Source organism: Malaya genurostris, chromosome 2 (assembly GCF_030247185.1).
Source record: "Malaya genurostris strain Urasoe2022 chromosome 2, Malgen_1.1, whole genome shotgun sequence".
NCBI lineage: Eukaryota > Metazoa > Arthropoda > Insecta > Diptera > Culicidae > Malaya > Malaya genurostris.
Window position 1 is genome coordinate 236397725 of NC_080571.1, and position 24835 is coordinate 236422559.

General features: G+C 37.9%; 1 protein-coding gene across 1 annotated transcript; it reads right to left on the reverse strand.

The window, feature by feature from the left end:
* Positions 1–1294: 1294 nt before the first annotated feature.
* Positions 1295–20781, reverse strand: LOC131428215 (uncharacterized). The gene is made up of 6 exons (XM_058591966.1): positions 20505–20781; positions 20319–20442; positions 20024–20230; positions 2049–2174; positions 1882–1992; positions 1295–1824 (listed from the first exon to the last, which is right to left on the reverse strand). Exons 1-6 carry the CDS (start codon positions 20542–20544, stop codon positions 1374–1376), a joined length of 1059 nt encoding a protein of 352 aa, XP_058447949.1. The 5' UTR covers positions 20545–20781; the 3' UTR covers positions 1295–1373.
* Positions 20782–24835: the final 4054 nt, after the last annotated feature.

The following is a 24835-nucleotide window of genomic DNA, read 5'->3' on the forward strand; positions in this document are numbered from 1 at the left end:
TTATTTTCGATAATTTAATTAATCGTATAACTCGAGAACCAAATACTAATAATCGAATAACCAATCGAGTAATCAATTAATAACTGTTGATCAATTAAAATTTAATTAAGCGTCGAAATGATTCAAAACTCTTTCTAAAAATATCGTGTGTTGCCTCATAGTTGGCATTAGACCCCTTTTAAGAAGAATTCTGACATTTTGAACCTGAGTGTGTAATGGTGCAATGGTTTGTTTTGATTGTTGTCGCCATTGCTAATTGAGATGAAATTAGGAGCAGAGTGGTAAACATATCAGAAGTGTTTTTAGCTGATTTTTCCAATATTATTTGTGAATCAATTCTCAATGTGGAGGCGAATTAAGCAGAAATATGGAAAAATCATTGTGATTTTAGTGGCTAAATCAGGTTTTTAAAATAACGTCCTAACAAATGAGATGAAATAGGGAGCCCTTACTCTACTGAAAAATTGTTAATGTTTTTTTGTTTCACCCTTTAAGTGATAGTATGAAATTTTTAACAAACTTTACCCTATACTTCCGAAACCGCAAGTCGGATCCGGATGAAATTCAGGAATTCCATGTGGAACAGTACCTTTCATTTGAACTTACGTTTTTGAAACTCGGCCAAACTGGTGCCTTTATATTCGCAACAAAAATCAACAATGATTTTGAGAGTGGCTATGGAGTCCTTCTTTAACAGTCCGAACAAACCCGTAGGGCTGTCCCTTGAAGTTATTTTTACGGCTGTAACATATATTTGATCTGAATAAACACAGAATGACATCTGTTATTTTCTCTCTCGATAATCGTTCAAAATTGATTCATAAGACTGCCCAGAAAGTATGGACGTGCCTATCATACTTTCTGAAATAATCGTTATTTTGCAGAATAAAAATTTCAGTATGATTTTAAAACATGAGATCAAAGCATGGTAGTCTTGGAACTTGTAACAGAATGCTTCGGTATATAAACCGGACGAATATTTGCTATTTGTCCTGATGTGGAGAAGCGCAGTCATAGACAATATTTCGATAGACAGAGATGATACCTACCTAATCACAAAACTCTCATGGGCTACCTGTGATAGATAATAATACATGCTGTTTGAACCAAATACACTCGAGAAGGAATAGGCTTATGAATCTTCCTTCTGTCCGAAAAAGCATCAATCGATGTCGCATGTTTCGAGGAAGTAACAGTGCCTTTCGTTCAACAGTTTGGATAAATAGAAGTCCATCCCCACAATCACTTAAATGACAGACCATTTTTAAATATGATGAACAATAGAAACAGAATATTACAGTTTATAAAAGTCATGGATATTTTATTTATTCTTTCGTTCACTGATATATATATTTTCTTCTTACAGACATTATCTAGTACACCAATCTAACGTAGGCATTTTTAATACCGTAGCTCAACATAGCCAACCATGGAAAATACCAATTCACGATTATGTTAATTTTTCCGTACCAGTTAAAAAACCATCGAAGTACGGTGTAATTCAAAAAAATCTCGTGTAAAACCAGCGTGAAGTTCAACATTGCCCGACTATACCAACTAAACTCTTCATACAACGCCTTAGGAGTGTCGCGTTGCTCGTCATCCCAGTAATAGTGACCAGGAACATTCGAAAGCCTTCTGGTAAGAAACACGAACGTGTTGTATTCCATAAGAAAGTTGTAGCACCACAACCCATCTACTAACGCTCTAGTCATTTGTTCGAAGTCAGCACTGGAAACCTGCAGTGCCGGACGTACGATCTGTTCGTTTAACGCCTCCATCCGGCGTAATGTTTTCGAAGCGCTATCAGTACATAGATTGAATCTGAAATAGTATTCGGTGTTTAACTGGACTCCAATTATGTTACCCAGCCTCACTCACCGTTCCTGAATCCCAAGCATATGACCAATAGTTCTCCAAAGGTGAACAAAACCTTCCAATTCTTTTTCGTCATACTGAATGCCTAGTTTTCGTGGACCTATCATGACATAACTGGAACAAGCTAGAATGTTACTGACGGGTCATTAGTGTACAATTCCATGACTTACCCTATGAAACCAAACTGGGTAATTGCCATGTCTTTCTGTGATATAAGCATCTTTGGATGTTTGGTATTAGCTTGCTTACTACTTACCGCGTGGATCCGTCGAACGTATTCTAAAGATTTCCAACAGCTGAAATAAATAAGATTTAAATAGATAAGATCAGGCACTTCTATCAGTAGAATATATGTTGGATATATGCAAATGACAAGCCTTCTCGAATAGTGGAAATCTCCTTCGTTACCTGTCTAATGTTCGTAGAATATTTACAAGAATCTTAAAAGCTTATTTTCTTAAATGAAATGAAAGCCATGCATTGATCAAATTCATACAAAATATCAGAAAAAAAACGAGAATCGAGCGTTTATCCACCCACCGTTCAATGGGAATGGACTTTACGAATTTGGAAACCATTCTAGCAGGTTTCGCTGTTTCTTCAACTACAGCATCATAAATGAGAAAGTTTTAATGGATTAGTCAGAGCAACGATGGATACAGCAATGTGTTACGTACGAGTATCTGAGAATCTCTCGAGTTCCTGCGAGTCTCGGAAAGGGCTGTTGCAAGACGATGGGCCCTCTTGTTTACTTGAACAATAACTTTAATAATTGTGAACATTAAGATTGACTGAAGTTTGCATTGATACCTTATGTATGTACTCAAAATCATTAGTTTAATTAATTATTCTACAAATCCATCTATATTATTTCCGTTAAGGTATTATACCGCAGGTATTCTTCGTAGAAAACGTGTAGAAAACTCGACAGGGTTTCCTACATGCCATCTCTATTTAAATGTTATTGGGACACTGGATTTTAGGCGATTTTTTAGCTGTGAGCAACTAGGTGGTATATTTCAGCTCCTGAAATCAAGCGGAATTTCGTCTACACATCCATCAGGCGACATCAGAAGACGACCTCGATCGAATACCGTGCAAGATCCGGTTCATTTTTGCCAGCAGCCGCATAATATTTTGAATTATCGGGTATGTACTTCGATTCCAAAGTGCAGCGTCGGTGATGGTTTGGGGGCTGTAAACAAATGTGGTAAGCTCTCTTCAATGTTGATTGAAACGTCAAAATCAATGCAGCGTACTACAAATCTGAGGTCTTAGAAAAGATTATTGCCCCCAGTCTTCGAATCCTCCAAGGAAAAAAAACACTTCCCGTTCTAGCAGGACCAGTCCATAAGGAAAATCTGATCCAACCCCGAAATCGGGACAATCCAACCGATTATCTGGGCAAAATTTTGTAATTTCTCAGCTCCCCGGATTTGAATCCTATCGTTTTTGTTTTGTTTGGTCATGTATGATGTTGAAGCTGAACGAATACTAGGTCGTGAATCAGTTTAAGACGGTAATTCTTAAAATTTTTGACGAAGGGGTCATTTCAGGGGAAATATTGTAAACGTTCCTTATAAACATTACTTTCAACTTTCAAAATGAAACGAGAAAAAAATATTTTGAAAGCGTGACTCATTAAACACCGTGTAAACCACGAAATTTCAATATGTCATATACCAACTAATAGAAAATGACACGCTTCATCGGCACAGAAAAAGCCAACAAGCGTTATTAATAAAGAAATTGATCAGTGAAGAGTTCTGGATTGTGTTTTAAAGTAAATTTTCGGATACCAAATAGAACACTGCGGAATACAACCCTGCTACTGCATTAAGAAATACTTCACCAGCGATGTCTGAGGCCGTAAACCATCTCGCAAATTCTTTTAACTTTTAGTTAAAATTCGACAGTCGAGCAGTTATTTTTTATCAAGTAGCTAAATTTAACCAAAGCTGCTGCTCATTTTGAAGTTTAACGGATGGAAACTTATTTGGATGGTATAATAATTGCAATACAGAGAACGTAAGAAGAACTTTAAGAAAAACTTACTTCGTTTGACAAAGTATAAAAAGAGATTACACAGAAGAAATTTTTTGACAGCGACAAAATAACTGCTCGACTGTCAAATTTCAACTACAGATTAAAATAATCCATGAGATATTCCACAACCTTAAAACTCGTTTTAGATTTAATAAACAAAGAACTGTTTCCATTCGAATTTTCAACGCTGATGAGAATCTTTACGAGTTTTGTGAATCATCCAGTTGTTTCGCCAAAAAACTAAACGTTTCCAACTCAGAGTAAAAACATTTTCTTCTACTTCTGTTATGATTTTTTCAAATGAATTTACCCGTTTTCATAAGAAATAGTTAAAAATGTGAAGTAAATGAAAATTTTCCTGCCGATTTCACAGCTCTTACTGAAAGGATCATCTTTAAACAAGCAGCGCCTCTACATTTCATTTTGGGGCGTAATTTTGCCCATAATCTGGTTCGCCTTTAAAAAATATATTTAAGCTGTGAACCATTTCGCGGTTAATTTTAACTTTTGGTTAAAATCTGACACTTGAATGGTTATTTTGTGTCGAGTAGTTAAATTTAACTAAAACTGCAGCCCATTTCAAAGTTTGACGGATGGAAAGTTATTTGGGTTTATTTTGCACTGTAAATAATTTTAACTAAAGGATTGATATTAGAATTTTATTTGCGAGATTTTTTTCTATGTCCAAAAATAATCATCGATCTATCAAAAATAACCATGCTTTCATAATAACCACTCGAGTGTCCAATTTCAACCAAAAGCTAAAATTAACCACGAAATGGTTCACAGCCTTAAATGTCGTTATGTTATAGAAAGTTTGTATTAAAATAAACTTATGTTTGGCAGAATATTGGAAAATTTTCTTATTTCTCGGTTGATATTTCATTAGGGCGTATAAGCAAGTGACAGTTTCTCTTTAATCACTCTCTCTTTCGATTATTGTGATGTGATTAAAAAGATTATCATTGATTTCACTACTCTGTTTGAAAGTCGAAAGTTTCGGGTATCATTTCATGCAAAGAGTGGAGTGATAAACGTGGAAACCGCTTGATAATTAATATAAGAGAAAGTAAACACAGAGAAACTGTCACTTGCTTATACGCCCTAATGCAATATCAACCGAGATTTTTCATTATACCAAACGGTATGAGTAAAATACACATTACACAAAGTATAATTATGCCTGTCTACGAAAATTCCAGATAACTTACTTATTAGGTGAGAAATACATTTCTAATAACTGTAACTCAGGTTTTTGATAAAACTGTTTGCTAATCAGATTTGTATGAAATGAATTTTATAATATTTTCAGTGATATCGAGTGTTAATTTGACATTATTTTCGATATCTGAACGAATTTGAGCGCAAAATCGATTTTATGTCAATTACATACGTGAGTATACGAAAAAGATATATTTGTTTTCTTTTCACTTATTAGCCTTCAATTTAAACAGGAGCCTCAGCAGTTTTATCTAAAAACCGCGAGCGATTTAAAAAATAGTTCCGAATAAAACTTTATATTTCTTGCTCATGATAAAAAAAAACCTTTTGTATATGAAAGATATATTTATTTAAACAATAGTCAACCATCTTCAAATAATTGCACTCATATTCATCTCAATTTCTTCTCTTATTCACTGCATTGGAAACCATTCACCATATCTATTCACTAATGGCTTTGGCTTTAATGGATCACATAAACATTAGGATCGTTGTATGTAGGTCGAGAAATTAATTAAATAGAGAAAATGTCCTGTGTCATTACTAAAATTAATAATATGTTTATAATTGATTAAGCCGAATCGCGCCGCCTCCGCCGTCGATATTTTCCGGAAATGGCGTCAAGCCGATTTGTCGCCGCCGCTGGTCAAAAAGACGCTTTAGCCGCCGATGTTGACAATTTTGATCGGCGCACAGGTCTATGTTCAACTAAAATCGAGTTTTCCCCACTTTGATTGTCCATTTATATTTAATATCCGATGGACAAATAATAAAAAAAACTAAAAAATTTTAGAAATAAACAAGAAGTAGGTTTTCTCATTTCGATGGTAGAAAATATTATAATAAGTTCTTTGAGATTGATTTGATGGATCTCAAACAACCGATTAATTTAGTTTCTTCCATATGCAACTGACTGCATTTTTCTCAAATCCAAAAATTGGTCGAGTGCTCGTATACTCACGTATGTTTGGTCACAAGAGCACCGAATGTTCGAATAAAGAAAATTGTTCCAAATGCAATGCTGCACATAGAACATCTGAGTGTACTTCAACTGATTTTAAATGCGTTAATTGTCTGAAAATGAACACTGTACGTAAAATGAATTTGGACATCAACCATCCAGCATTTAGCAAGCACCCACATTATCGAAATGACGGAATGAGCAATGAATTCTTACTCGACTGCATGATTTTTTAGTGCTCGATCGGTTCAGTGCTAGAATTTTCGCCTGAGTTGGCTGCTCGACCAACCTGATTGACAGTGACATTATAAATGTCATTGAATATTCGCTCGTTTTATGAATGTGTTAGTGTGAAATTTAAGCGACTTAAGCCATTTCACTACACTCCAGCTAGAGGAATGGATGATGCTGACTAAGGTAGGCCGTTTTGTTAATTTCCAGCGAATTTCATTAGTTTATGTTGGGATTCTAAGAAGAACTGGTTATTTACTAGTTCTGTATATCCGAAAAACATGAAGATTTAAATTTGTATATTCAGTTATATAATGTTTTCGTTTAAAAATAAACTGAAAATCAGCACGAAAACGTGCAAAATCAGGAAAGAAGAAGAAGAAAACGAATTGACAATTCAGTCCGAATCTTCTCACTCAATTCCGAATCAACCGGTTGTAGGCGAACCGGTTCATTCGGAATCGGTTGTTGCACTGGAGTTGGAATTGATTCGGAATCCATTATGATTTCCACATGAAATTCCGAATGAAAATTTCTCGCCGATTCGGAATTGATTCGGAATCCATTCGGATCTGATAATGTGGGCAGTGTCCGGTATATTTGAAACTGCTTGAATCGAGAAAGAACAACATAAGTGAATAGCAACTAACGAAGGAGAGATTATCGGAAATATTGTACTTAAATATTGCCGGTTTATCTACTAATTTTGTCGCATTGCGGCATCTTGTGGAGAATAACTGTCCTTTGTTAGTTTTGCTCTCAGAAACACATATAGTTGATTCTGATGCTTTCGATCAGTTCAGTATTCCGGGTTACACTATTGCGTTTTGCTTGTCACATTCCAGACACACGGGTGGAGTGGCCATTTACGCCAGAGAATCGATTAAGCTCAGCATTCTATCAAACGAAGTAGTTGGAAATAATTGGTTCTTGGGTATATCAGTTGAGAGAGGCATGCAGATGGGAAACTATGGAGTTGTATATCATTCCCCTAGTTCAAGCGATCGCCAGTTTCTGGAAATTCTAGAAAACTGGTGGGAAAATTTTGTAGATTTTAGTAAACTTAATATTATTGCGGGAGATTTCAACGTTGATTGGCTCAGTGATCAGAGTTCGAATCACTTGAAACAGTTAGCAGAATTCTTCAGTTTCAAACAAACTGTGAATGAATTTACAAGAATTTCGAGACATATCAGAACTTTGATAGATCACGTATATTCCAATTTTGACGGAGTTTATTCGTGTGTGGAGACCGATTGCAAGATTTCAGATCATGAGACAATTGCAATTTCCATAGCGAGTACCCCTAGAGATTGCAAAAACACAGTGAAAATTAAATGTTGGAAAAAATATTCAAAGCAAGCCATGTCTCGACTTGTGTCAAGTAGCTTGTATTCATTCGTGCCGTGACTATCGGATCGATCGGACGTAAATTCTGCTTTCTCCAATCGCGTGGTGAATTGTTTTATTCCGTTATCAAGGTCATCCCGTATTCTATTGTGTGCATCAGTGCGGTCGAGTGATAGTTCTAATTAATCCGTTCTCAAGGCCGACTGTGAGCTTGTGTAAAGCAACACTGCGTGTGGTACCGTTAGCCAGCGCCAGCGCTGGGCGCTGCGTATATATCGTTGTACATTAGAAACAGTGATAAATATATATAGTGATAAAAAGATTGGTTTCATTGGACAGTGTAGTGAGAGACTAAAAACAAAGTGCTTTTTCCTCAGAGAGGTTTTTTGCACTTTATTGAACTGGAGTATTCACCGGTCGCCTAGGACCGGGCCTTGTCGGCCGATCACCCTTCGAGAGCTAAAGCTAAGTATTTTTTTTTCTTTTTCCCTGTTGTTCAGTACCATTAGATTTTTATTGCCCCCTAATATTTACCCGCACGGACACATTTCCGTGCCATGACAAAAGGCACAGAATTGCCTGACCTTCCCCTAGATGATCAAATGGATGCTTCTGATGGCAATAAATCTCGCATTAGAAGCTATCCCGATGGGCTTGCACTCTCGGCCGGACCGTATGCGGTTTACATCCGGACCAAAGCGAATGGTAAAAAATTGAACCTTCTAAAACTTTCTAATGACCTGTCCTCGCGATACAATACTGTACAAAAAATTGAGAAAGTACGCCCGGACAAGCTTAGGGTCTTGTTAGCCAGTGCAAAACAGGCTAATGAGATCGTTCGAAGTGAGAATTTCACGCGGGAGTATCGCGTATACGTACCAGCTCGCGAAGTCGAGATAGACGGCGTGATCACCGATCCGAGTCTGACTTGCGAGGACGTTCTTAAGCATGGGGCAGGCGGTTTTAAAAACCCCCTACTCAAGAACGTTAAGATACTGGACTGCAAGCAATTGCGTTCAGTATCGACCGCTGAGGATGGGACTAAGTCCTATATCCCATCAGACTCGTATCGGGTGACTTTCGCTGGCTCGGCTTTGCCTAATTACGTCCTCCTGGACCGAGTCCGTTTACCTGTTCGTCTTTTTGTGCCGCGGGTCATGAACTGCACCAATTGCAAACAATTGGGACATACAGCATCCCATTGTTGCAATAAATCCCGGTGTATAAAGTGTGGAGGGAGTCATGCGGATAACTCCTGCAGTGGAGACAATGAAAAGTGTCTCTACTGTAAGGAGAGGCCGCATGACCTCTCTGATTGTCCCGTGTACAAATTGCGTAAGGATAAAATGAAGCGTTCACTTAAGCAACATTCCAAACGCTCTTTTGCAGAAATGTTGAAATGTGCTACGCCACCTACCGAAAATCCTTACGCTTACTTGTCAACTGACGAGAGCGAATATGATGACCCCCTCGAAGGTACATCTTCGGCTGTCCCTCATAGCTCATCAATTAGAAAGAGAAGAAATAAATCTTCTCAAAAGCTCCCTAGTAAGGGTTCGAAGATGTCCTCTGATGGGTTCCGAAAAATTACAACAACTGGTAGTGATGGCAAAAAACCAGAGAAAAAAGCTCCAGGCCTTGGAAAATTAAATTCCGAGCAAGAATTTCCATCACTTCCTGGGACTTCAAAACCCCCGAAAGTCCCTAAAGATCAGTCAGAAAATTTACCAAATACTGGGTTTGTTAAATTCTCTGATATTGTGGACTGGATCATGTCTACTTTCAATATTTCTGAACCTCTTAAAAGCCTGATAATGGCTTTTATTCCTACAGTTAAAACATTCTTGAAGCAGTTGACTGCAAAATGGCCCCTTCTTTCAGCGATCGTATCCTTCGATGGCTAAGACACTCACCGAGGTCACGGATACAATCACTGTTATACAGTGGAATTGTAGAAGTATCATCCCAAAAATAGATCCTTTCAAATTTCTAGTAAATAATCTGAAATGTGACGCATTTGCATTGTGCGAAACTTGGCTAACTTCTGAAATACCCTTAAACTTCCACGATTTTAACATTATTCGTCTGGATCGAGATGATTCCTATGGAGGAGTACTTTTGGGGATCAAAAAGTGCTATTCTTTCTATCGCATTAACCTCCCCTCGATACCAGGTATTGAAGTTGTCGCATGTCATGTTACAATCAAAGGCAAGGACCTTTGCATTGCTTCCATCTACATTCCTCCAAGAGCCTCGGTTGGGCATCGGCGGCTCAATGATATCATAGAGCTTCTTCCCGCACCGACGTTGGTTTTAGGAGACTTTAACTCACACGGTACGGGATGGGGCTGTCTTCACGACGATAACAGATCAACTATGATCCATGATATCTGCGACAATTTCAATATGACAATCTTGAATACGGGAGAAATGACACGAATTCCTGCACCACCAGCAAGACCAAGTGCGCTAGACTTATCCCTTTGCTCGACATCGCTACGGTTGGGTTGCACGTGGAAGGTAATCCCTGATCCCCACGGTAGCGATCATCTGCCTATCGTAATTTCAATCGCCACCGGATTAAGACCATCGGAAACAATCAATGTTTCGTATGACCTCACAAGAAATATTGATTGGAATAGCTATGCGACCTCGATATCTGAGAAACTAGTAACAACACAAGAACTTCCTCCGGAGGAAGAGTACACGTTTTTGGCTGGCTTGATTCTCGACACCGCGACTCAAGCTCAGACGAAACGTGTACCCGGCGCGAAAACTAACATCCGTCCCCCCAACCCGTGGTGGGACAAAGAGTGCTCAGAATTAAACGCGGAGAGAACTGCATCATTTGTCGAGTTTAGGAAAAACGGAACACCTGATAATTTCAGAAACTACGCGGCATTAGACGCTAAAATGAAAAGCTTGATTAAAGCGAAGAAAAGCGGTTATTGGCGTCGATTCGTAGACGGATTATCGAGAGAAACATCAATGAGCACTCTTTGGAACACAGCCCGACGAATGCGCAACAAAAACACCACAAACGAAAGCGAGGAATATTCTAACCGCTGGATATTCGATTTCGCTAAAAAAGTATGTCCTGACTCTGTTCCGGAACAGACAATCATGCGCGTCGCTTCATCAAACAGAAACGAAACACCTTTTTCGATGGTCGAGTTCTCACTTGCGCTTTTATCGTGTAACAATAAATCTCCGGGGTTAGACAAAATCAAATTCAACTTGTTGAAAAATTTGCCTGACTCTGCCAAAAGGCGCTTATTGAATTTATTCAATAGGCTTCTTGAGGATAATATTGTCCCACATGACTGGAGACAAGTAAGAGTTATCGCCATTCAAAAACCAGGGAAACCTGCCTCCGATCACAATTCGTATCGGCCGATTGCTATGCTTTCCTGTATCCGGAAATTGTTCGAAAAAATGATTCTGTTTCGTCTAGACAATTGGGTCGAGACTAATGGCTTACTTTCAGATACACAATTAGGTTTCCGCAGGGGTAAAGGAACGAACGATTGTCTTGCGTTGCTCTCAACCGAAATTCAAATGGCATTTGCTCGTAAAGAACAAATGGCGTCAGTTTTCCTAGACATCAAGGGGGCTTTTGATTCAGTTTCCATAAACATCCTATCTGAGAAGTTGCATCAGCATGGTCTTTCACCAATTTTGAATAACTTTTTGTATAATCTGTTGTCCGAGAAATACATGTATTTCGCGCATGGTGATTTGTCGACAATACGATTCAGTTACATGGGTCTTCCTCAGGGCTCATGCTTAAGCCCCCTTTTATACAACTTTTACGTGAACAACATTGATGAATGTATCAACACATCTTGCACGCTAAGACAACTTGCCGACGACAGCGTTGTGTCTATTATAGGACCCAAAGCTGCCGATCTCCAAGGACCATTGCAAGATACCCTCGACAACTTGTCGACATGGGCTCTTCAAATGGGTATCGAGTTCTCTACGGAGAAAACTGAGCTGGTTGTATTTTCAAGGAAGCGAGAACCAGCACAATTACAGCTTCAACTAGGGGGTGAAACCATAGCTCAGGTCTTCACATTTAAATATCTCGGGGTCTGGTTCGACTCCAAAGGCACCTGGGGATGTCACATTAGGTATCTGAAACAAAAATGCCAACAGAGAATCAATTTTCTTCGTACAATAACCGGATCATGGTGGGGTGCCCACCCAGGAGACCTGATCAGGTTATACCAAACAACGATATTGTCCGTGATGGAATACGGATGCTTTTGCTTCCGATCCGCGGCGAACACTCATTTCATCAAGCTGGAAAGAATTCAGTATCGTTGTTTGCGTATTGCCTTAGGTTGCATGCAGTCGACTCATACGATGAGTCTTGAAGTACTGGCGGGCGTCTTACCGTTGAAAAATCGATTCTGGGATCTCTCATATCGATTGCTAATTCGATGCGACATCCTGAATCCGATGGTGATTGAAAATTTCGAAAGGCTTGTCGAGCTCAATTCTCAAACCCGTTTTATGTCCTTGTATTTTGATTACATGGCTCAGAATATTAATCCTTCTTCGTTTGTTTCCAATCGTGCTCATTTCTTGGATACTTCTGATTCTACTGTGTTTTTCGACACATCCATGAGAGAAGAAATTCGTGGAATCCCGGATCATGTGCGCCCTCAAGTGGCCCCAAATATTTTTTATAATAAATTTAGAACAGTCAACTGTGAAAAGGTGTTTTACACTGACGGTTCAAACATCAACAGGTCCACAGGCTTCGGCATCTTCAATCAAAACATCACCGCTTCGTACAAACTCAGTGATCCGGCTTCAGTCTACGTCGCAGAATTAGCTGCTATTCAGTACACCCTTGAGATCATTGAAACCTTGCCCAAAGACCATTACTTCATTGTCACGGACAGTCTAAGCTCAATAGAAGCTCTCCGGGCAATGAAGCCAGGAAAGTATCCCCCATATTTCCTGGGGAAAATACGGGAACACTTGCGAACTTTATCTGAACGGTCTTATTTAATATCGTTAGTCTGGGTCCCTTCGCATTGTTCCATTCCAGGCAATGAAAAGGCAGACTCATTGGCTAAGGTGGGCGCATTAGAAGGTGATATTTATGAAAGACCAATCTGCTTCAATGAATTTTTCAGTATCTCTCGTCAGAAAACTCTCGAAAGTTGGCAAACTTCATGGAGCAATGGCGAACTGGGACGATGGCTACATTCCATTATCCCTAGGGTATCGACGAAACCTTGGTTCAGGGGGATGAACGTAAGTCGCGATTTCATTCGTGTTATGTCGCGGCTCATGTCAAATCACTACACCTTCAACGCACATCTCCGGCGTGTTGGGCTTGCGGAGAGCGGTCTCTGCACCTGTGGCGACGGTTATCAGGACATCGAGCATGTCGTGTGGTCGTGCGTAGAGTATCGTGACGCCAGGTCGAAGCTACTGGAATCCCTTAGGGCCCGAGGTAGACCGCCTGAGGTTCCGGTTCGGGATGTGTTGGCGAGTCGGGATAGTTTATATATGCTTCTCATATACCAGTACCTTAAACACATTGATATACAAGTGTAATGTGTTATCCCTCGCTCAGAAAGTATAAACTCCACCTACAGGTTCGACACTAACATCCGCCCGATTCTCTCGATCCCCGTCCCTGTCCACCATCTTCATTGGAACTAACAAGATCTTTTTTTGTCACTAACTTTTTCGTTACCCCTTCCCTATCTCTTCACCATCCCGATGGCAACTAATTAGATCTTTATCGTTTTCAAACATTTTGTTCCCACATCCCCTTTTTACCCCGTTTCCACAATATTTACTTTTTTTTTCATTCTCTTCCGTAACATCACCATCATCGTCCACGGAAGGCCGCCCCAGTCGAAAACCAGCATGCGGGCCACCCGCCGGGCCTTCGTAGCCTGGGGGTGTTTCCCGCGGACCCACGCGGACCGAAGGATGCGGCCAACATGGATCTTCGCCAACGGCATATGGAAGACCCTCATGCGATATTCAATTCACCGGCCACTACCGATAGCTTCTCGAGAATCCGCTACCGCTACATTACATAATGATACTTTTCTAGTTTTAAGTTAGTCGTAATTAAGATTAGTAAATACCCTTGGCATCTTAGAGCTTAAGCAGTGTGCCTTAAAATTATACTATAATATTGAATAAAAAAAAAAGTAGCTTGTATTGTACGCAGTTGACTGGAAATTTGGATCGCAGGGCATCTATTCTTACGGACGTATTAAAAAAGTGTACTAATAAATTAGTCACTGAAAAGTACGTTAGTTTGAACAGCTCAAGTAGCTGGTACTCAATGGACCTCTTACGATTAAAACGAGAGAGAGATAAACAGTACAAGAGGTTCTGTAGAACTAATAATGAATGTCACTGGCGTGCTTATACCAATGCAGGAAACATTTATTCACGGTCCCTGAAGAAGACTAGATGTGAATATGTTCAGGGGAAGATCGATCAAAATCAGAAAAACAGCAAGGAGTTATGGAAAATTCTTAAACAATTACTAAAACCTACACATTGCTCAGCAAAAACTTTAACATTTAATGGCAGAGAAGAGCACTCAGAGCAAGTGATACCAGAAAAATTAAACAGTTATTTCATAAATAGTGTACAGCAGATCAATCAAAGTATTGATTTGGTTGGTGAACCTGTTGAAATAACAAAGCCGATTAGTAATTATTGTAGATTTCTTGAATTTCACCCAATCACTTTTGAACAGTTGAAAGATATTTGTTTTAATTTAGGAAAATCGGCTGGTATTGACAATGTTAACTCAAAAGTGATACAAGATTGCTTTCATGTTATCGGTCACGATCTGCTGGACTTGGTAAATGAATCGTTATACACGGGGCATGTGCCAAAAGTTTGGAAAGAATCGCTGGTGGTTCCTATCCCCAAGGTTACTGGAACGGATAAAGCCGAGGAGTACCGTCCCATTAACATGTTGCACACGTTGGAAAAAATTTTGGAACTTGTTGTTAAAGATCAGCTGATGAACTATTTAAACTCTAACAGTTTGCTAATACCGGAACAATCGGGATATCGGAAAAGTCACTCTTGCGAAACCGCTTTAAACCTGGTTTTAGCAAAATGGAAGGAGAAAATCGAGATTAAAGAGACTATTTTTGCAGTGTTCTTGGATCTCAAGCGCGCTTTCGAAACAATTTCTAGACCTATACTGTTACAAACACTACAACGCTTTGGTATCGAAGGAGTAGCATATAAATGGTTTGAAAGCTATTTATTTGATAGAACTCAGAGAACTGTTTTCAACGATGTTGTGTCTAGTTTCCAGGGTAATTCACTTGGTGTGCCACAGGGTAGTGTTTTAGGTCCGATTTTATTCATTATGTACATAAATGACATGAAGCGAGTTTTACGGTTTTGTGAAATAAATTTGTTTGCTGACGATACTGTTCTGTTCATTACAGCTAAGGATTTGGATGAAGCGGTTGCACATTTGAACGAGGACTTACATTCTCTGGCTCAGTGGTTGAAATTCAAGCAGTTAAAACTGAATGTCGCGAAAACTAAATATATGGTTATTTCTGCTTTAAGCACTGGACGTGAAGCCAACATTGAAATTGATGGAGAGTATATTGATCGCGTTAGAGAGTTGAAGTATCTTGGAGTCATAATTGATGAAAAGCTAACATTCAAATCTCACGTTAACAACATCATCAAGAAGGTTGCCAAAAAGTACGGTGTATTATGCCGTCTGAAAAATGATTTAACGACCAGTAGTAAAATTCTTCTGTATAAATCAATAATCTCTCCTCACATTGACTTCTGCTCATCGATTCTGTTCCTTGCTAACAACACGCAAATATTGAGACTCCAGCGATTGCAAAATAAGGTCATGCGATTGATTTTGAAATGTAATAGATATACTTCCTCTAATATTCTATTGAACGCATTACAATGGCTTTCAGTGAAACAGAGAGTATATTATTTAACAATGGTGTTCATTTTCAAAATCTTAAATGGAATGCTGCCTTGATATTTGTGTGATCGGATTGAAAGAGGAAGTGGCTTGCATAGGTACAATACTAGAAATGCGTCTGATGCGAGAACACCAAGCTTTTTGTCAGCCAGATCCCAGAACTCGTTATTGTACAAAGGGATTAGTTTTTTTCAATTCGATGCCAGGACGAATCAAGCGGGCTGCAACATTGAGGGAGTTCAAAAAATTGTGTATTTCACACATAAAATCTATTTTGTAATTAGATCTTTAATGAATTAGTGCAATTTGATTTTTTCGAAAACTGTGTAAAATGACGAAGATTGTATTTATTTTATTTTTGTTTTTTTTTTTTCAAGTAAGACGCATTAGGTTGTTATGTTCTGTATGATGATGATGATGGATTTTTTAATAATTTGTTTAGTTAAAAAAAAACTGAGTTGTCTACAAAAGTATGAGCCTCGCGCGCGCAAAGCAGGTAGAGGCAATCTGGAAATTGAATATGACTGAAACTGGATATGTTCTCTTTTATTTTTGAGAGCTTTAGCATTCTACGTGTCGAGATCGAATCTTAACTTTGTAAGATTCGATGAATTATTTATTGATTATATTTCGGAAACAATAGGGATCGGAAGTTGTTGATGGAATTGGGCTTGGCTCTGCTCATCCGCAGTCTCGTTACTCCATCGTAGCTGATGTGTGTAGCGATGAACTGGTCCGGCGGGAAGGGCCAGGTGAATTACTGTCTGATACTGACAAAGATATCGGGTTCGATTCCTGATTTGTTCAAGGATCTTCCCGGGTTGGAAATTTTCTTGAATGACCCTGGATAGTAAATCGGAAATATTTGAATGTTTTCTTGTTCTCAGTTGTACTTTAGAAGGAGAATCTATACCTGCTGGATTAACCAGATCGTTTTATATTTAGTTAACTGGTTAAAATATGTGATGCAATATTTATTATCATTTAGATAAATCGTCCAGCTCACACCTTTGTAGGGGTATGAGGCGGGACCATCATCATCATCATCAGTGCTGATGAGAAAATAGTTTCAAGTTCAATGCAAAGAGTAATTTGGTTTCAATCTGGAACACATCTTTGTTTCCTATATATCGACGCAAATCGGAACTTCAAGGAATTACACATATAGAAAAGGGGTCAGGGCATTTTTGTTTCAATTAGGAAATTTATTTGATCTACTGATTGTAAATATTTCTAGGCATCGATTTAAATGAATAAAACCTTGTATTTTCAATTATTTGATTGAATAATTTGATATAATTTTGACTAACAACGAGCAGTGTCTTATTTTGTTTTTTTTTTTCGTGAATACGTTTATTTCATATGCAATATACATAAGTTTTTTTTCGCCGTGGCATCCACAATACATAGTACTTTAAACCTAATACATTTCGAATATCATATTAGTATGTTGGTATTCATTAGTTAATCTAAACACTATTTTTATCAAGCGAGGTGCTATTATAAATTACATTAAATAAAATACATTTATTTTGTACCTGATCTTATAACTATTTCAGATTTTTTTGTATCAGTTCATCACTTTTATTCAATATCATATAGTTGGGAACTACAATGGACTTAATGAAATGATAAAAAAGTTTCATGTAAGGAAGGTTACGACAAGTAGGAATGTCGCGAACTGGGACATTGGATAGTCTACCTTGAGTACGAAAGGAATTTATTAGTTGAGGTCTGACATCACGATACTCCACGCATGTCCAAACGACATTATCAATATTCCGATAACCTTCGCCACAAGCACAATGATTAGTCTCGGAAAGTCCAATTCGAAGGAGATGTGCATCTAACGTGTAGTGATTGGACATGAGTCTGGACATCACACGAATGAAGTCCCTACTCACATCCAGTCCCCTGAACCATGCCTTTGTCGATATTTTAGGAATAATTGAGTGCATCCACCGACCCAGATCATCTCTATCCCAAGAAGCTTGCCAGTTGGCAAGTGTTCTTTGGCGAGTCGCGCTATAGAATTCGTTGAAAGCAATCGATCGCTCATAAGTTTCACCCTCAATAGCACCACGTTTGGCTAAAATATCGGCTCTTTCATTGCCTGGAATGGAGCAATGAGCCGGGACCCAAACTATTGTGATTCGATAATTATTATTCAATATGACGTTCAGGCACTGTTTTATTTTGCCCAAGAAAAACGGTTAATTTTTGCCAGCAGCGTTTGAGCGAATGGCTTCAATCGCACTCAGACTATCTGTGAAGAGAAAATAATGGTTTGGAGATAATGTGACGATTACACTCAAACTATAATGAACTGCTGCTAACTCTGCTATATAAACAGATGCAGGAGGGTGTCACGGATAGGAATATAGGAAAGGGTTGATTTCCTGTCGAAGTCGAGACGTCGAAGAATAATTTTTTCGAACATTTTCTGATGCAGGACAACATTGCAAACGGTCTGTATGAGTTGTGATTGGAAGCTGGTTTCCCCGGCTTTTGAATGGCGATAACTTTCACTTGCCTCCAGTCAGGTGGGACGATATTTTGCTCAAGAAACTTGTTCAACAATTCCAACAAACGTCTTTTTGCAAGGTCGGGCAGATTCTTCACCAATTTGAACTTAATTCTGTCCAACCCAGGAGCGTTATTGTTACAAGACATGAGTGCTATGGACAATTCCATCATTGAAAAGGGGCTATTAATGGAACCATTATTTGGAGAAGACTCCCTAATAATGCTATGCGTAGGAACAGAATCTGGACAAACTTTCCTCGCAAAATCAAATATCCATCGGTTCGAGTATTCCTCACTCTCAATTCCTACGTTACGATTCCTCATTTCTCTGGACGTATTTCAAAGAGTGCTCATAGAGGTTTCTCTTGACAAACCTTCGACAAAATGTCTCCAATAGCTACATTTCTTGGCTCGAAGCATAAATAAAATAAACCTAGATTCCCTAGTGTAAGGGTAATGTAGTTGAGCAACCCGTGACACGAAAAGCGCCGTCTGGTGTAAAATGGGTGCGTAAATGCTCCTGAAATGCATGTACAAAGTTGCCTGTGCATTTAACACAACCACAGTAGCTAATAGAAAAAAGTACAACCGTTTCTCACTAGAAGCGCTGTTACTGTCTCCGTACAATGGGAAATCTATGTTTATTTGATTTATGCCCGAAGTATGCTCTTGTACTTGGTTTCTAAAGTCAAGAATTTTTCAAAATTCTGAGGAGTTAATTCTCCTCGTTTAAAAAACGTTTTGTTTTGACAGCATTTTGTTTCGCGTGTTTAGCATCTGAGAACTCTTTGTCCCACCAAGGGTTTGGAGGCCTTCTGTTAGACGATGGACCAAGAAATCGTTTGGTAAGGCTTGTTCTGCGGCCTCCAGAATCGAACAAACGAGGAAGTCATATTCTTCAAGTGGGGGGAGCTCTTCCATTGAAGTTAAGACACTTGGAATATTACTTTGGTATTTAATCCAGTCAACATTTTTTGTCAAATCATATGGAATATAAACTGAATTAGCAATGCCTTTGTTACTGGTAATTGAGATGATGATGAGTAAATGATCGCTACCGTGTAAATCAGAGAATACTTTCCAGGTGCAATCTAGTCGAATTGAAGTCGAGCAAAGAGATAAATCTAATGCACTTGGACGTGCAGGAGGTCTTGAGGACTCTTTTTTCGTTTGCTCAATAGAAAATTTCGATCATTTGAAGTTTTGGTTTCCTTGTTCTACAGCTCGATCAACCTCATGGAGCTGATCCTTGTAGGTTTATTTCCTTCTGAATTCCAATCCAATAATCGGTTGAAAGTCTTAGACAAATTTGATCAGTATCTAACGAGGAACACACATTAGAAAATACAACTATAAAATGAAAACCGCGAACCGTGGAGACGGAACGCGAACCCGTAGCTCCTATCCGTAGAAATTGTTTTGCCAATTAATCAAATTCAAAACTAGCTCAAGGGGAGTCTACGTTTTAACAAGACTAAAACAAATCATTGAAACTAAAACACTTTCCACTTTCAATTCTCGCCAATCATTAACTGCATGAATTGTTTGGAGTGTGGCACAATTGTAAAGCATAAACAACAATCGATCAGTTGTACCAATTTCAGAATAATAACTAATAGTTTAATCGTTTTGCGATAGCGGACTTTTCCGTGTGGTGATTCACTATTTACCATCAAAATTCGATTTGAATGTTTATTTGCGCTTTTGAAAGAAAACAGATTCTAGCCTAAGCATCGGATTTCTAGGCAATGCTAACCACAATATTAAAAGAAACCTATTTCACGAACGGAGATCAGTGTTTTGTATCAAATCAAATATGCAATCAGGTTGTAACTTACTTGGAACCAGGTTTCATTGCTTCCCTGTACCAGTTGAGCGTATGTAAAATTGTCAACACGTAGCGTTTGTATGCAGTTACTGGCGTTGAAGATCTGTTCGTGAAGATCAATACTTCCAGAATGGACGGTATGGCGAACACGCTTACTAATCCACATAGTGCAGCAGCCATAGTGGCGGCAAAATTACGATTGAAAAACTGTTGACCCCTAGAAAGGAGAATTCGTGCACATTTACAGTAAATTGTTATATCTTCTACCCAATTCAAAACATTGCTAATCAAGTTCATGTGCATACCGTTTGAATTTTTCTTCGTCGTACCACGGAGGCAAACTAATCTCATAGCTGTCAACATCTTCATCGATTGGTATTGTTCCTGCGTCATTCAGAAGACTTTTCATGTAAATTGAAACATCCGTATCTGGTGGTGAAAAAATGAACATCGATTATTATATACTACGATCAAAGTACATCATAAATCACCATTTTTAGGTACACGATTCGACTGATCTATATGCGCCATATCCGCAGAAAGAAGAATATGCTAATGTTGTCTACCCCAGCAAACACAATGACAAACTGTATTGTACATTCGGACTCGATTCGGCTGGTGCTGTCTCAGATAGAGTGAGGTAGATTGCAAACAATTTACTGATTCAGTGAGTTGTTTGTACACAAAAAATTCCTGCTGTTGAAGTGCAACCGTATCGTCACAATGTGATCCGCTGCATGTGATTGTGCCGAGACGTAAATTACGTATAAGAGAATAAGTACAGCTCAGATAAGTGACCTATACATGAGAGAATATCAACTCCAAGCAGGCCCGTACCCAGGATTTCGTTTCGGGAGGGGCTCAAAATAAACTAAATGTCTTATATTCAAGTTCTAAGTTGTTATTGTTCTTTATTAGAAATTGATACAGTGTAAATTTTATGTAAAATTATCAAGTTGTTCCTGATATATGGTTGCTCAAAGTGGATGGTACTGTGAGGGATTTAAGCAAAAATCTCTGCAAACCCTTCTAGTTTGCAAATTTTTAAAAGTTATTTACTCGAGCAATTTACGTCCACTATACCTTCCTAGGCTAGTCTACCAAAAGTTTACCATGAGGATGCTAGAAAACAGGCGTCATTACGTTTCCGACCCAAAACATAAGAATTAAAAAACATTGTGAGTGTGGGAATATCATCGAATCAAGAGATTTTTAAATACATTATTTTAACAAAAAATTAGAGGGTTGTATTCAAGACACGACCGAGCACAAGAACATTAAAAATGAAACGTTTCTAGGGTTCCCATAATAAATACGAAAGTAAAGATGATAATGATGATGATACACTAAACTAAAAATATATTCAATTGACTAATTACAAACTTGCTCTAGTTTAAGCGCTTAGATTGTTAGCGAATAATAAAATTGACTATTAGATTCTTTCTGGATAATTGATTCTATTCAATTTTGTTCCCTTTCCACAAATTTTACATTGTTAAGTTTTGGAATAACGTCCTTTAACTAGAAGTCAATTATGATTAATTCAAAGTTACTCGAAAGCTCAATTTTAGATACAGATATTGGATATTGTAACTTGATGTTATTAACACATGAATGAACATTGTCATAGTTACAACGCGTGTAGCCATCAGACGATTATGGTTTGGAGTCAAATAATAATTGAACTGAAACTGGCGGTTAACCAAATTCTACGAGGGTTCCTAGTCAAACGATACATGTTAATACTCATGTAAACTTACCTTGAGTTTATCTTTGATACTATATGATATTGCATCTAATGGTACTTTATATGTGAGCCTGTAGAACTCATTTATACTATTAAACCGAGGAGGCCGCTTTTAGATAAGTTTCAGAATTTAATTTTGAATCTTTTGAAGCGTTTAATTCCTGGTGGCACAACAACTTGTTCAGTCACATTGTCACGTTTTGTTCGTATGGGAATGAAATCAAAGAAAATTTTTTTAATCACATCACAATAATCGAAAGAGAGAGTGATTAAAAAGAAACTGTCACTTACTTATACGCCCTAATGAAAAATTAACCGAGATATATAAGATACTCAAGCGAACACGGTGTTGCGCAGACAACAGGAAATTTCACCAACGCATAATGCGAAAGCGACAATCCAGCAAGTGAACGCATATACAATCCAGTCATCAGCTCACTGAACGAGCTACTTGTTTCATTCACAGTCAAACCGCAACTAGGCAAAGAAATAGTGTGCAGCCTATATTTATAGAATTCTCTTCATACTACGCAGAATGATGCGGTGTTTTTTATGCATGACGCAAAGCCTCCTATGCCGAACAAGAAGTTGACGTCATTTTGCACAACTGGGATTGGTGGTTGAAAACTTAGGTCGATTCTAACCATTTTTTCAATAGTATGCCATTGAAATACTGAAACGACGTCGCTATACATGTTTAAGTTAAAAGTTTCCGAATCGATTGGTTGTTAAATTATAACAATCCATCAACAAATGACCGAGTTATTAACGTTCAAAATTATGACACAAAAAAGTTACGCGACTATTTTTGAAACTTTTAATTGACACCCGGCCCCATATAGTGAAGAGTAAGGCATTTTTAATGCCAAAAAAACTCGCAAGCCAAATTTGTTTCGATTTTTAATATTTTGTTTTGTTATGAAGAAAGAAAAAACAAATTTGAATCTTCGAATTTCCGGGCCCCCTAAAAAATCCGAGCCCGGGGGAATTCCTTCCTTTCCTCCCTCCCCTCTCGGCGGCTCTGAATAATGGATCCAGGTTTCATGAACAGTTCCGAAATGCACTCGCGTTCGCCCTGAAGGAACATTTTCTATGTTTTTTGGTCGTTTCATCTCCCATGAAAATCTCGGGATATTGATCATGTCGTTTGGACATGCGTGGAGTATCGTGATGTCAGATCTCAACTAATAAATTCTTTGCGTACCCAAGGTAAACTATCCAATATCCCAGTTTGAGACATTCTTGCTTGTCGTGACCTTTCATACATGAAACTTATTTATCATTTCATAAAGAAAATTGGAGTTTCAATTTAATAAAGGCCCCTTTTAAGACTTAGTTCTGATCCCAGCTGCGTCCATGAATTCAACCAATAGCTAAATTAGAATAAAAATTATGTAATGATACAAACAAACTCGAAACAGTTTATGAAATTATCAACAAAATGTCTGAAAATAACAGCTTATTTTATAATTTATAGAAGTTAATCGTTTGGTTCAAATAATATTTCCGAGTAGATTTCATAATTAATGACGAGTTACCTAAGATGATATTTAAGCTATAAGAGAATATGTTTTAATAAATTCAAAACGTTGTGACTATGTTAGAATTAAATTAGGATAAGAATATTATGTAAAAGTGATGCTACGGCGAAGAAAAACTTATGTAAACTGCCTTAAGAAATAAACGTATTTATGGAAAAAAAAAATCTCCCATGAAAATGGTTTTTGAGAGAACAAAAATCTTGTTTTTTTTTATAAATAAATACAAGTATAAAATACGTATGAGTGAATAGGAAGTGAAAGAACAATCAATAAAATTAACTGATTTCGGGAGGGGCCAGGGATTTACTTTCGCTTATTAAATATAATGTAGTTGGCAATCTTTCTTTTTTACCACCTTACATTATGACCGAGGCCATCATATCAGAAGATATTTTAGAAGGCATAGGGAATTACGCCACACTAATGTAAGAGAAGCGAACATAGAAAAATCTTTATAAGCAGATGGGGTCATTTGCAGTGTTTGCGTCCTTGATGTTCTCTTTTTTGTCAGTTTCATCATTTTTTTGTAATCAATTTTTTTTTTAATTCACTCTACCAAAAATCTGTAAAATCTATATTTCTGACGATTTATTCACCCTCATTCTTGTTTACGTCCGTATCGGCAGTACGACGAACGGGTACTTTCGAACGAATACGAATAAGCCATTATTGTTTTCACTCGAATGAATTTGAACGCGACTCGTTTGCCACAAAAAATTCAAATATCAGTAAACTTCTTCGAATAAATGCTAAGCCTTGATGAAATCAGTACAATTCTTGTGATTAACCATATGCGAAACGCTAAAATGTATGGCAGTTTAACTTCAAACGATACGTGTATTCGAACATCATTCGTACGAACGGAAAGTCCCATTCTCGTTTACGGACGAATAGACGAAATGACGTGGTTTCGATTCGTCAGTTTTATGTTGCGAATCAATCGTTCGAACACATTGAAACAAGTTTAACGGATTTCTAACAAGTTTATTTTCGAGTCTAAAGGTGATTTGCAATCAAATCATAAATTTGTGTATTGCAGAAAACATTTAGAAAGCATAGTAGTATAGTAAAGTGCTGTTTTTTTTCTGGCGAGCTTTCGAATATATGCGTGGTTCCAAGTTTTTACGCATCAAATTATACATCCATTAGGTACGGGAAAATACGCCATGGGCAAATATGCTTTATTTTATATTAAATGCATGATTTTACCAATGTAATAAATATGAAGACTATCGACAACATGACAAAATTGCAAGAAAAAAGCAACATATTTTTTGCAGATAATACTGATCGGACTGCTTTTTTTACTTTGCACGAAGTTTAATTTGAAAATTTCACTTACCGAGTTGAATAAAATTGGTCCTGAGTACAATATTTATTTATTATGTAGCATTCGTCACTTCCTTGATGCTTTGAATCTTCCTAAAAACAACTACCTGCGCTGCCGATCCATCTTTTGCACAGGAGTCGCGTACGTACACGTTCGAGTGAAAACAAGAATGGCTTGTTCGCATTCGTTCGAAAGCATGTGTTC

Bases quoted from the DNA above. Each gene is read 5' to 3' on its own strand.
- LOC131428215 (XM_058591966.1), bottom strand. From the start codon at position 20,544: ATGGCGCATATAGATCAGTCGAATCGTGTACCTAAAAATG. The intron at 1,993-2,048 runs GTAAGTCATGGA...AGCTTGTTCCAG, and splicing joins ACCCAGTTTGGTTTCATAGG to TTATGTCATGATAGGTCCAC. The intron at 1,825-1,881 runs GTGAGTGAGGCT...ATACTATTTCAG, and splicing joins ATGCTTGGGATTCAGGAACG to ATTCAATCTATGTACTGATA.